This window comes from Hippoglossus hippoglossus, chromosome 1 (genome assembly GCF_009819705.1).
Source record: "Hippoglossus hippoglossus isolate fHipHip1 chromosome 1, fHipHip1.pri, whole genome shotgun sequence".
Taxonomy (NCBI): Eukaryota; Metazoa; Chordata; class Actinopteri; order Pleuronectiformes; family Pleuronectidae; genus Hippoglossus; species Hippoglossus hippoglossus.
This window is the reverse complement of record NC_047151.1, coordinates 26,795,045-26,807,687: the sequence shown is the minus strand read 5'-3', so window position 1 is coordinate 26,807,687 and position 12,643 is coordinate 26,795,045. Positions and strand designations below refer to the sequence as shown.

Genomic DNA, 12,643 nt, shown 5'->3' with positions numbered 1-12,643 from the left:
TCTATTTATATATCACAAATCACTGTTTGTCTCATGCGCTGTTTCGCTTTTAGAAGATGTGGATGAAATGAATGCAGAGTACGGACAGAAGGCTGCGTCCACACGTATTTAATGTTGCACATAAATGAGCCTTAGGTTGTGGGGGTCAAAACATTGTAGTTACCCATTGAATTTTCCTAAATAAAAGTAGTTTCTGGTAATTAATGGAGAAACGTGTTGACTGGTAAGTAAAGGCGACAGAGAACGTTCACAACACACAGAGAATCGAGGGAGGGGCCCACAGCTCGTTTTTTTGCCCCTGGGCTTCCTGTTTTAATCCGGCCGTGCTTACAAATGTAAATGTGTTCCTGCTCAGACTGAGGACAGCTACTGTGTGAACGTGACTGTGTCTATATATTCATTGGGTTCATAATAATCTCCATGCATGTGCTTGTTGGTGCCGCATGTCGCCTGAAGGATTTAGAAGAAAAGTTCCAGTGCTTTGTTCTCCAGCACCAGGAAATGAGCAGAAAATAGAGATTGAATTAATTTCTACGAGGGTTTTATGTGATAGCAAGGCTGTGTCAAATATATTTCACTAATGACGTTTCTTTCGCAGTTGGCAGCTCCCCCTCTGTAAAGGCCCGAGCCTCGGTGAGATCAGAGAGGAGAGGAAGAGATGGAAGGGAGGAAGTGGCATCAGAGTGTAATTGAGGATGGATGGAAGGACGAGGAGTCAAACAGAGACGAAGGGAAGGAAGATCACATTTTCTCATTGACTGTATGAGCGTGTGTGTTTGGTACAGTATGTTAAATACACTGTAGAGGCTGTTCTGTGCTTCTCACAAACAGAATTAGACAAATATTCACATATTTTGTTTGGATGTTGCCTATTTTGCCTTTTTCTGAATTTATTTGCCAATATTCTTATGTGGTAAAAATATGGTTAATCAGACACTTTGCTCCTGTGGGGGAAAACTTTGAAGCTTTAAAGATTCAGAACAGATTTGACTCAATACGGAGCAACACTCAGAAGCACTTCTGTTAACAGACCTGTTCAGACATTCAAATCAAAGCAGGCACCATTTCACACAGGAAAAAATAAAGGACTTGCTGTCGGAGATCAAACTGAAATGGTCTGTATTTCTAGAGCTTTTTCCATTCATATCAAAATCGATTTACAGTACAAGTCGCATTCACACATTCACACACACACACACACACAGGGGACACTAATTTAAGGCTTTAACTACAAATAGTAATAATTAAACACATAAATAAAATAGATCGGCCCTGTCATAATCCTAGAGATATGTTTCAGACTCATTAGCCTGATGACTCTAGACCAGTGGTCTCCACAGTCTTCACTCTGGACTCAGCTGTGTGTCGGTTGTCTGTTGTTCACACGCGCTGTGCGTCCGCTACTGTCGGCGGAGCTGCTGGTTCATCTCCTGCATTTCCTTCCATACAAGGTGGATTATGTATTATGTATGTAGGACTCTACGGTATGAAGACGTGCATCTTCCGGTCTGACGATAACAATCAAAGCCCCGTTAGAACAAATATTTACAGAAAGTAAAACGCTGGAGTGCTTTTACTTTACTTACTTTACTTCTAAGTGTGTTTTTTATATCGGGGGGGGGGGTAGATCTCGGCTTATGTTTGGAATGAAAACGTGAAGGTTGGTGACCACTGCTCTAGAACATCTCCAACCACTGGGTGTTCTGGAAACAGAACTTCTCTGACAGGAACTTCCTCCTCCACTCCACATCGTAATCAGCAATAACATTGAGGGTGTTTTCACACAGGGTTCCGATCTCAATATTCTTGTCAAGCATCATATCTATCAGGTAGGCTGGAACCTGCGTGTCTTTGATGATGACGTCTCGTGTGTCCTGGTGAAAAACCATCTGACAGAAGATGTTGACAATGTGAAACACAAACTTGTTGTCCTCCTGTTTAACGTTCAGCAACTCGATAAGGGCAGGGATGACGCCAGATTTAACCAACATGGCGGCACAGGCATCATTCATGGAAACTGTTCCAATCATAATCACCACGTCTAGGACAAAGTCATCCTGTGCTGAGCCTGGTTGGAGTCTGTCCTGGAGGTAAGGGAGCAGGTTGTACTCTTTCAGCATCAACTCCCAGTCCAGGTCTGGGAGGGTGAGGTTGGACAGTGTCCCCAGGCAGTCACATACCCACTCCTCCTCTTCATCTGCATGGATCTGTGCTGCCAGGTGACCCACATAGTCGATAAACAGTGGTTTGGTTGGTCCATCATGTTTTGAGATGTTTCTGATCATCTTCATCAGCTGACAGTCTTTCGTCTTCAGAGCCCTCTTCATCAGCATCTTCAGCCGATCTCCTTCACACATGAGTTGTGCGTTCCTCTCGTTCACAGCCAGGTTGATGCAGATGGAGATCAGGTCGGGTTCAACTTTCTCCTCGTCACACTCAAACAGCATCTGCAAGAGCTGAGGTGTGCAGCCAGCGTCGACAAAGCTGCCCTTGAAGCAGTCGTCCATGCTGATGTGACACAGGATAAGCATCAGTATCTGACGGTTCTTCTCATCACCCAACAAGCCAATCAGTTTAGGTAGCAGTCTGACCTGCACCATCTTGGCTCGGAGCACAGAGTCACAGCAGAGATTTAACAGCAGGTGCAGAGTCAGGTGTAACAGATTCTCGTGGTCACAGGGAACCAGACGATCCAGTCGCTCTACAATGTCCACCTTGGCCATGTCGTTGTTGTTCTCCAAGAAGATGGACAGTTTTTTCAGGAATGAAACCACCAGCACCAGCATCTCCTGATCATCTCGATCAAGAACTTTTACCAGCAGACCAACAATACCGTTTTTCCTCATTTTCAGCTCTGTGCTTGTGTCCTCAGCGAGGTTAAACAGGAGGTAAAGAGACACTTTGAGCAGTTGCTCCTGTTTAGCCCGAAACTCTTGGTATTTCCTCAGAGCTTTGCCTTTGTCTCTTCTGAGGGAACCGTTCTCCGGTTCTGACTCGCAAGCTTTATTTTCCTGGTTCAGCTCCTTACACCACATGTCATGTCTCTTCAGTTCATGTTCCACCACACTCATACACAACGCACCGATTCCATTATCTCTCACCACTTCATGAAAGTGGGAGAAACTAGAGAAGCAGAAGAAGATGTAGATGATAATGGTGGCCAGCTCCACACTCTGTTTCCAGTCCTCTCCCAGTACTCTGGCCAGAGCACCCAGAGCTGCTTCGTTGTGCAGCAGTTCAGGCAGGTTTTCAGGTTTGCGGGCGAGCTGCAGAATGAGAGCAGAGCCTCTGATCTTCTTTTGGATGTCTTCATAGAGCAAGTCCACATATTCATCCAGTTTGGTTATACTGGCTTCCTCATTTAACTCAATTCCTTCAAAGAAAGACAACTCTCGAGGTTTCACACTTCTTCCCACCTTCTTCTCCACTTTGCCCGTCACAGAGGACGATTTCCTGTTCTGCAGGTAGTAGAGGAGCTGCTCAACCTGGGGCAAATAGGATTGAGAGATGAGCTCACAACCCTTCACCACTTTCTGGGCCAAGGCTCCCACATCTGTACTGGGAGACAGATTCGGCACACAGAGGATTTTTTGTCCCTCCATGTGGTCGCCCAGGATATCACCTCCGCTCTCTGCCAGTATGGACGCATCCACCTCATATTCGACAACGATGGCGTTCTCCGTGGGATGAACCTCTAAACTGCCCACGGTCACATTGCATTTGAGGTAGTGTTTGTAATCCTGCATTTTCTTCAACTTTCACGTTTCTTAAGCGAGGCTAATGTCCAGTGGGTGAGACAATTTAACTTTTACTTTACTGTGTTGTACTGACAAAGACAAACTTCTATTGTGTTGCTCCTTTTTTCTGGGCTTTGCTGATCTCCACTTAGTTTGCTAAGTGTTGCAGTTGTAAATGAATCGTCTCTGTCTGTTTGTTATGTCTTTTGATACAGAGTCAAGAGCCTTTGATCATATGATACCTTTGAAATCTAATTCAAGATGATCTGGTCTGCTCTTCAAACCGAGGTGGGTGAAATGTGTTTCCATCTTGACTTGCCAATAAACTGAACATTGCACTGCACTGCACATTGTTAAAGGCTATGTTTACGTCTGGCGTCGACACTTAGCTATGGGCCCTGCTTTAGTTTGAATACTCTGGTGTTGTGTAACAACTTAAAGCTTCTATAGATCGAAAAATCATCATCTAAAGTCGGAGTTTTGTAATGCATTAACTTTGAGAACCAATAAGATCAAAGACAAGATCTACAGCTTATTTAAATGAGCCAATCATTTGTCATCCAATGGTATTAATGATGATGTTGTCATTATGAAACAACATCAAACCCTTTAGATCTAATGAAAGGGCCAAGAGGGAGTGTTTTGCGTGGAGCAGAATAAAAGTAGCCAGACGCATGTCAGTAAAGGGATAGTTCACCGAAAAATTATAATTCACCCATTATCTACCCTACTATGCCGATGGAAGGTGGGTGAAGTGTTCGAGGCCACAGGGGTTTCAGGGGTTAACAGCGTTGCAGCCAAATCCGATAAAATTCAAGCAAATGGGGATCGATAAATGTAAACAAAACACAGGAAAAAACATAACATACTGCTCCTGTTGTGTCATCCAAGGGTCCATAAGCCCCGACAATCAAATTTGACTCGAAATGGCGTCATTTACACCGTGTGTTTAGCCTAAATGCCAACTCTTATACTCTTCTGGAGAATCAACCCTGCAAACTTGTAAACGTTCTATAATATTCATTGCAACAGGCTCAGCACCAAACACCACAAGTAGTTCAGTAATTTTATAACCAACATTTCAAGCGTCCAGCTGACAGCTACATGAGTCAGTGTGAGAACACAGCAGGAGATCCCCCGCTGAATTAACAATGAGTGACTGGAAGAAGAGTTTCACCGACAGCAGCACTGCCACTCGCAGTGGGCCTGAAAGTCGGGAGGCTCGAAGCAATGTTTGTACCGGAATGTCCACTGAATGGAAAAGAAAATGTTCATTTACCTTCTGCATCCTTTCTTGTCTTTGTGCAAGATGACAACCAACTTCTGTCGAGATCAGCTCCATCGCTTCCTGAAACAAAACGAACTAGGCACATACCTAAACACTTTCAGGGTTTGGTACAAACAACCACCTGAAAGAAGTGGGTTTTGCTGAGACGACAGTGCTAACCACTGCACCACTGTGCCACCCGATGGTCGTATGAGAGACATTAAGTTATATTTCATGTATAACATTTAAAAAGGGAATTTTCTTGAATCAGTGCATGAAAAATAAATGAAGTTAACAACTCAGGCTGAAGGATTCATTCAGCTTAATTTAATTTACCCAGATACTTGGTATTTTACTTGTATTCGTGCCATTTGGGACACTGTTTGCAAAAATAACCTATTTTGAATAAAGGAGTTGAACCCAACACTGACCTTTGACACAACCCTGAATATGTAAGAGAAAAAGAAAGCAACCTTCAGTGGGAAAGAACGACTTCAGGAGTCAGCGGCTGTTGAAAATCTATTTCACTTTTATATGACACTAGGATGACATTAAGAAAACAGGAAAAAGAAAAACCCACATGCATTTTGGAGAAAGAAAAAATCAGGCTGAGGGAGATGAAGGGGAAACAAGAGAAGAACACACACACACACACACTCCAACACTCTGGAATACATGAATACATCATCATCCTTTCACTGACCTTTGAATCTCTCTGACATTTTATTCTAATACAGGAATTCATAAATATAATCTTCTCTCACCATATTGCCTATCTATACGAGTCTCATACATCTAACTGTACATCTACTGTAGCATATTGCATATCTCCAATAGAGGGGGGGGGGGGCGTCCATAGTTTATCTAATACTCTGGCTTCCCTGCGGAAGAGAGATATTACAATTGAATGAGAATAAGGAGGGAGAGAGATAAACACTGAGGTTTTTCTCTCTCGTCTCAAACAGCGACAGAATCGACCTGCACTGTTTTGACTTTGATCTTAATGTGATGTGTGTGTGTGGCTGTTTGTGCCTTTGACAACATGTATGTACTGTGTGTGTGTGTGTGTGTGTGTGTGTGTGTGTGTGTGTGTATATGTGTGTGTGTCCACCTGAGGACTACCTGCTCTGGATTGTGACACAAATATATATATTTTACGCTGGGTCATTACGTGTCGTCAAAATGTCTGACGTGTGCTCAGAGACATTGCTTGTCGTAGTATTTGGGTTATTTTCTCGTATCGTGCTACACTCGAGCAGACCTGAGTCAAATATTCATTTGGGTTTGAAGCAGCAAACAAAAACCTGTAAATCCCATCTTGTGATGTCCTGGTTGCTTAACATGTAACACAACAGCTGTTAATACAACGGCCTGGTGGTCAACAATTACCTTCATTCAATCTACAAAAGAGATGTAGTTGTTGTTACTGTTGATTAAGTTATTGCCTGAATAGCTATTTCCCCTTCAGTTCAACCGTTCATCTCCTGGATGTTGTGTTCATCGACTGTGAATAAAGATGGACGACATGTCTGCACCCCAAAAGTGAAGCCAAAGCATGTTGATCGCCCCCTAGTGGCTGGCTCGAATTAGGTCATAAACCCCGCCTCCTGCATGGTAGCAGATGGGACACAGACCTACTAACTAAAGAAAACAAAATAAACATAAAATACAACTTCTCAAAGAGGGTGTCTGTTATTTGAAGTTCTTCTTATCACACTGATGTTTGTTCACAGGTTCAGGTTTCACGTGAGTTTTATTTGAATCAGTGACTTGATGGTATAAAAACAGGATTCGTGGTCATGACTGGCAGCTGAAACTGACTAACACTGCGGAGACTCTGGCTCTTGGCGCCTCTGGATAGTGGGAGGAAGTGGAGACGTGTCGTCCATCTTTATTTGCAGTCTACGGTTGTGTGCTGTAGCTCTCTGGGTTTAACTCAAAGGCCCCGTGATGTTTTGTTTTGGCAAGAAGTTGGAAAACGTTGAGGAATTAAGTCTTTAAAGTGTCCTGAAACGGAGCTAAATAGTTCTGTTGACTTTAATACGAGAACATTTCAACAGCATCATTGGGCCTCTCAAAACAGGAAATCCAAATTCAACAGCTGCCCGATGCAGAGATACTGTTTGAAGCTTGAAAATTTCGGGACTCCTAATGTTGTCAAACGTTTAAATGTGTTTATAATAAATGTGTTTATTCCTCTGCTTTACAAAGTGTATTTTTGACCTGTAGGAAACAGAACTTTCTGTTTAAATAGAGTTCTCTTGATGTGTTGGGTATGAAAAGCTAATTTCTAATTCTTTCGTGTTTAAAATGCTTGAATACAGAAAAGCAGAATTATATTCTTTATATTATCATCAGAAATAATGAATGTACCTTTTTTTTTAAAGACACTGTTTTGTTCGTAGCAAAAGACAGAATTTGGCCCAGGTCTGCACTCAACACATTTTAGCCCTTTCATGGGGTCGAAGAAAGCACAAAGCGTCCACTCGGAAAGTGGCCAACGCTTCCACTGACAACCCACATGTATTTTCAGCAGCAGTCACGTAACCGTCCCTTCTATTCAAACTGGCCCTTTGTCAATACTCAGACTGTCCAGGGCTCCTTGTTTGTCTCCGTCTCCCGGAGACAGACGCGTCTACATTCACACAACTTCAACACGCTGAAGTCGAAAAAAGAACACATGAAATACGAGACCTTTCCATTTTTCTGCGAGCCACTGGACAAAAGGTAGGTTGATGCTACTGTTAGTGATGGATGGGACCAAAACAAACCAACACAAAACACCTGTACAAAGTTCAGCTCTTCCTCAAAAGAAGCATCAGGGCATCGTTTCAACATTGACAACACTGTTGACGGCACGTTGGGTCGAACAAGCCCTGTTCCTCGGAGGAAACGTAGATTTCGAGCAGTTTCATGAGAATGACATCACCTTTTAGTAGCGTTCATCAATCACTGTGAGTTTTCAGTCCTGTCTCTCTAATGGCTTTCTGAATAATCCGCCCTTCAGCATGGCTCAAATGTGAAGCCCAGGACTGCCAGGCCGAATCCTGGTTATGCTAACAGGCTAAGCCCCTTGTCATTATTGTTAAGTCCCTTCAAACAGAAAGCACTGATCCTGCGGCAAAGAAGAGAAATGACTGATCTCAAGCCGCCAGGTCCGAGGAGGAAGGAGAGAGAGAACAGACGATTCAAAGACGAGAGAATTTCACAGGACACGTGTTGAGAGTCTCTCCCTGTTCTGCTCCAGAGGTCCAGAGATGGAAATAGATAAAGTTCCACCACAGTGAGGCAACTAGTGTTTCATCTGTTCTTCCTGAAGGTTGTGTCTGAGGGTCGGCGGCTGCTTTCCACGCTGAAGCCTGTGATGTCACTGTTCTCACCGTCACCTCTCGCCCTTCCTTCTGTCCAGGGGTTGGACAAGTAACCGTGGGCATCTATGCCGTAGACGTGGCGTCCATCTTTACTCCGTGCGGATAGATTGGTTTGGTCCAGCGAGCCTGTGCTGTTACATTTCTTCACCAGCTGGGGAGCCAGAGAGCCCGTGGTGAGCAGCGACGTCAGTGAGAGGCTGTTCAGTGTCTCCGACAAGTGTTCGCTGTTATAGGTCTGACGGCAGCCGTCTCCGCCTGTCCCCATGCCCACGTCCTCATCCGACGGGTCTATGGAGTCCTGCCGGGGACAGCCGGGGCTGGTGCTGCCACCGCCGCAGCTGCTCTGGCTCCTCTGGCTCCTCTGGTGCCCCCTGGTGGCTTTGAGGGTCAAAGTAGTGCTGCGTCTCTTTAGCACAGGGTTGCCCTGGTCTCCTGTGTCTGGTACCTGTGGATGTAAGTGGTGGCTCGGAGGAGGGCAGGGGAGAGGCACACGGAGATCCAGGTCCCGAGGCGGGGAGACGCTGAAGCTGAGACCCTCCTCGAGGGTGGTCTGCAGGCTGCCCTCCGAACTGCCCGTGGCCAGGGACGAGTCGCTGTGGGACGGGTGCTGCACAGAGGAGGCGAAAGAAAGGGACAGAGGCAGTCAGAAAGAAAAGGGAAAAGTTAAAGATAAGTGTAGCACCAACAGGGAAGATGAACTCAATTTAGACTTGATTCCATCTGTGTTGCACAGTTTGAATTAAATCCTGTAAAACCTGTTTCAGTATAATAATTTAAAGTTTAAACCCCAATATAGGAGAAAAGATTTACCTCCTCTAGGGATGAAGCGGACACTGGCTTCACGGAGGTAAATTGTATCTTTTAAATCTATAATTCTCGTGATAACATGGTGATTTGCTGCCGGTGCTTTGGCCAACTGCTAAAATCTACTGTCTAACAAACTGACATCAGGTCGACATCTGCATTTAACTTAACAAACTTCTCTCCTCCGCTCCACAAGTTGTGTTACTTTATGTCATTTGTTTACATGTACATGTTTGATTTACTTACTTTGGTTTCACCTAAACTGGGTTTTCATGGTTAAAGCAGAAAGCTTCTTTAGTAAAATAAAAACCTCTCTTCTTCAATGTTAACATTGCACATTTTATATGTTTTTTATATTATTATGATCTTTTATTGAAAATACATTTGAACAATACTGCGATAATACCTATAATAATTTTAATATAACAGAAAATATGAACAAAATACTTGTGTGACTGAACCGAGGTCGAGCTCAGCACTCGTTTGCTGTCAGACATTAACGAAGGATCCTCCTCTTTGCTTGAAGAGCTTCTTTTACTTCATTTCTAATTATTTTCTGAAAATGTGGAGCCTTTGAAGACTCAAAATGAACAACGCTGTTTCAGTCCTGTTTCCTTTCTCAGGGCCGGTGCTCACTCAGCTCCGTCCCCGCAGCCTCTCAGTGCAGCCAGTGTTGTTCAAGTTTTCGGAGAAGCACCTCAACCGCTCAGAGTGTCACAGAGCAAAGAGTTCAAACTGGAATTTATAAAAGATAGTTTCAAAACACAAACCGTTTAGTGTCGGACGTTTTTTGATGCAACAGAATTTTAAACTGTGTTTTAGAGTTTTGTGTCATTAAGAATTAGTTTCACTCAAAACGTTACACAGGCAGGAGGGTGTTAATCATCATTGCGAAGGCTGGCACTGTTACGTGCCATGTTCTCGGTACACGAGACCACAGGGGAGAGGGAGAGATTATGAAAGGGGAGAAATGGAGGGGTTGGCAGAAACAGAACCGAAAGACAGAAGAAAGAGAGGCGAGGCTAAAAGAGAGAAAGAAACTCCAGAGAAGGACATGAAGAGATAAAGGAAAGAGAAGAGAAGGGACACGAAGAGCGTGAAGAGCGCGAGCCAAGAACAACAATGTGCACAGAGTCGGTATCAGGCTCAGGGCTGGCCGGGCTAATTAGCCGAGTGCCGCAGAGCATTACTGTAGCAGCTGAGGATCACAGAGGCTCTCAGGCACGAGCCAAACAAACCAAACAGGTAGAGGAGACAGAGAGAGGAATCGGTCGCCATGGTTACGAGGACGAAAATAAGGGCCTTTTCATTCTCGTTTGTTTTCAGTGTCGATCAGCTCCTGGCTTTAATTAGAGATAAATATGTGAAGTTGAACGAGTTCTGATCAGTCATCGCACAATCTTCTAATCATGTCACTCCGCAGTCGAGTGTGGATTTCTAATCGGGTAAAGTCCCGTCACCTTTTCTCCAAAAGCAACGTGAATCTTATTTACTGTTGAGAAACTGTCATAAAACACCTTTGAATCACTCTCTTGTGTTGTTATTTGGTGCCTTTGTTTTGGGCGTAGCTACAGGTGGAGGCAGGTTAGAGAACCGAGCTTCCAGATCACAAGCTCGCTCCACATTATACCTCATTTGGCAAATCCCATCTGACTGCCTGATGTGTGTTTGATGCATGACAACTTTGGTTCAGTGAACGATCTCTCAGGAATCGTCTGTTTACACTGTTCCGTCTTGTCTCTGATGTGTTGCACCGAGATACCGATGTCAGTTTTCCATTTGTCTCTCCATCCAACCGTCCAACACACACATGCATCCACTCATCTGTTCCTAATACCTGAGAGCTCAGGGGCCTGCTGTTGGCTCCGGGTGAGCGGAGGGACGCCCAGGAGGCTGGAGAGGCCGACATGGACGCCCCCCTGTCTCCGGGGCCGACGCTGTTCCCCGGACTGCCCGGATGAGCCGCGGCAGCCGGGTGGAAGAAGTCTGCTGGTAAGTGGAAGACGGGCGACGACCCACCACCACCTCCGCTGCAACTTTCTCCATCACCGTCTGAAATGAGAGGGTTAAAGGTTAGTTCCAACTTAAATATTTTATGTTCAGTGGATTGTGTTGTGTTCCATTATTGTGTCAAGGTTTCTAGAACTGTTTGTAGACAGTTTCACATCCAACCTTGCACCTAACTTAGTTTTCCTTGGGGAGTTATGCTCAGAATGAGTAAATACTGTGTTTTGTGTGGTGTACCCCAAGGTTCAATCCAGGGACCCTTTCTTTTCTGCTGCCATTAGGTTCTGTCATCTTCAAACATGGAATCAGTCATTATCAGATGACATTAAAATCTATATCCCTGCTCCCACTGATGATCTCAGCCTTGTTGATGTTCTTGTGGAATATCTGTAATAAAATTAATAAATTAAAATGTTTATGAGGAAAAAAAGTCAGAATCACCTCTTTTTCAGATCTTTGCACAGATTCATTCAACACTACATCTGTACCCGAGAATGAAGGGAGAGTTTGTGGTATTTAACATTTTACTACTTATACCTCTGCAGCTGTGACTTTAGTGGCAGCGACGCAGAGATGTTGATGAATGACATGTTATGGAATGATGATGACTCTTCCCCCCCCCCCCCCTCCTCACAATGACATGGCTGCCATCATTGCGACAGATGGAGCAATGCAGAGCAAAGTTGATTCAGGGAGACGTTCAACAACAACACAACAATGTGTGAGCGATGTGGACTGGTGTGGAATATCACACACGTCCCCGTGTAGCTACGTGAAAACGTTCAGAAAAAGCCTCCTGTTATTTAAACCATATTATCAATGTCACGTCAAAGTCACGGCTTAATGAAATTGCGGTGGTTAAATACCAGCGAGGGTCACCCAGCACCATAATAACCATAATAAAGAAAGGTCCCCCTGACAGGGATTATTTTAATGTGATTTAATAATATGGAGGATTCAGTGGAACCATTTTACTGGTGTTGAATGAGAAGTTATTATACTTTTTATATTAGCTCAGGACAAAAGAAGAGGACTGGTGATTTGTCAGGAAACCTAGAAGGTTTAAGGTGTGATGCTGTAAGACCATTATATTTACTCTGTTACCTGTGAAGTGTGCCTGGCTTTGCTGCTCCAGCGAAGGAGGACTTATCTGAGGTTGGACACCCACCTCCAACAACTCCTGCGTCCCCTCCTCGCTTCCTGAGCTGGACGGACGAAGCCCTGTGTAGCCCACCTGGGGGGGGCACTCCTCTGAACTGTGGGAGTCACTGCTGCCCATCTGCCAGCCAGGAGGAGAAAACAGAAGAGGCACATTGAAGATAGGTGAGCGGGTGAAAGAGAAGGAGAGACAAAGAGACGGAGAAAGAGAAAAGCTTGATATCCAGGTGCACTGATGTTCAGATATAAACCTGAAGCCTTTCATTTCCCCTCTCATCATAATAGAAATCTGAGTACAA

General features: G+C 44.4%; 1 protein-coding gene and 1 pseudogene across 1 annotated transcript in view; both read right to left on the bottom strand.

Moving 5' to 3' along the window:
- Positions 1-1,244: 1,244 nt before the first annotated feature.
- LOC117766287 lies at positions 1,245-3,746 on the bottom strand (annotated as a pseudogene).
- Positions 3,747-5,363: 1,617 nt separating this feature from the next.
- Positions 5,364-12,643, bottom strand: part of LOC117765129 (voltage-dependent T-type calcium channel subunit alpha-1I-like) — a 173,146-nt gene continuing 165,866 nt past the window's right edge. The window contains exons 36-38 of the mRNA XM_034591429.1: positions 12,291-12,465; positions 11,017-11,231; positions 5,364-8,982 (exon numbers count right to left, since the gene is read on the bottom strand). Coding sequence (XP_034447320.1) covers positions 8,305-8,982; positions 11,017-11,231; positions 12,291-12,465 — 1,068 coding nt within the window. The 3' untranslated portion in view covers positions 5,364-8,304. The remainder of the gene's footprint in view (positions 8,983-11,016; positions 11,232-12,290; positions 12,466-12,643) is intronic.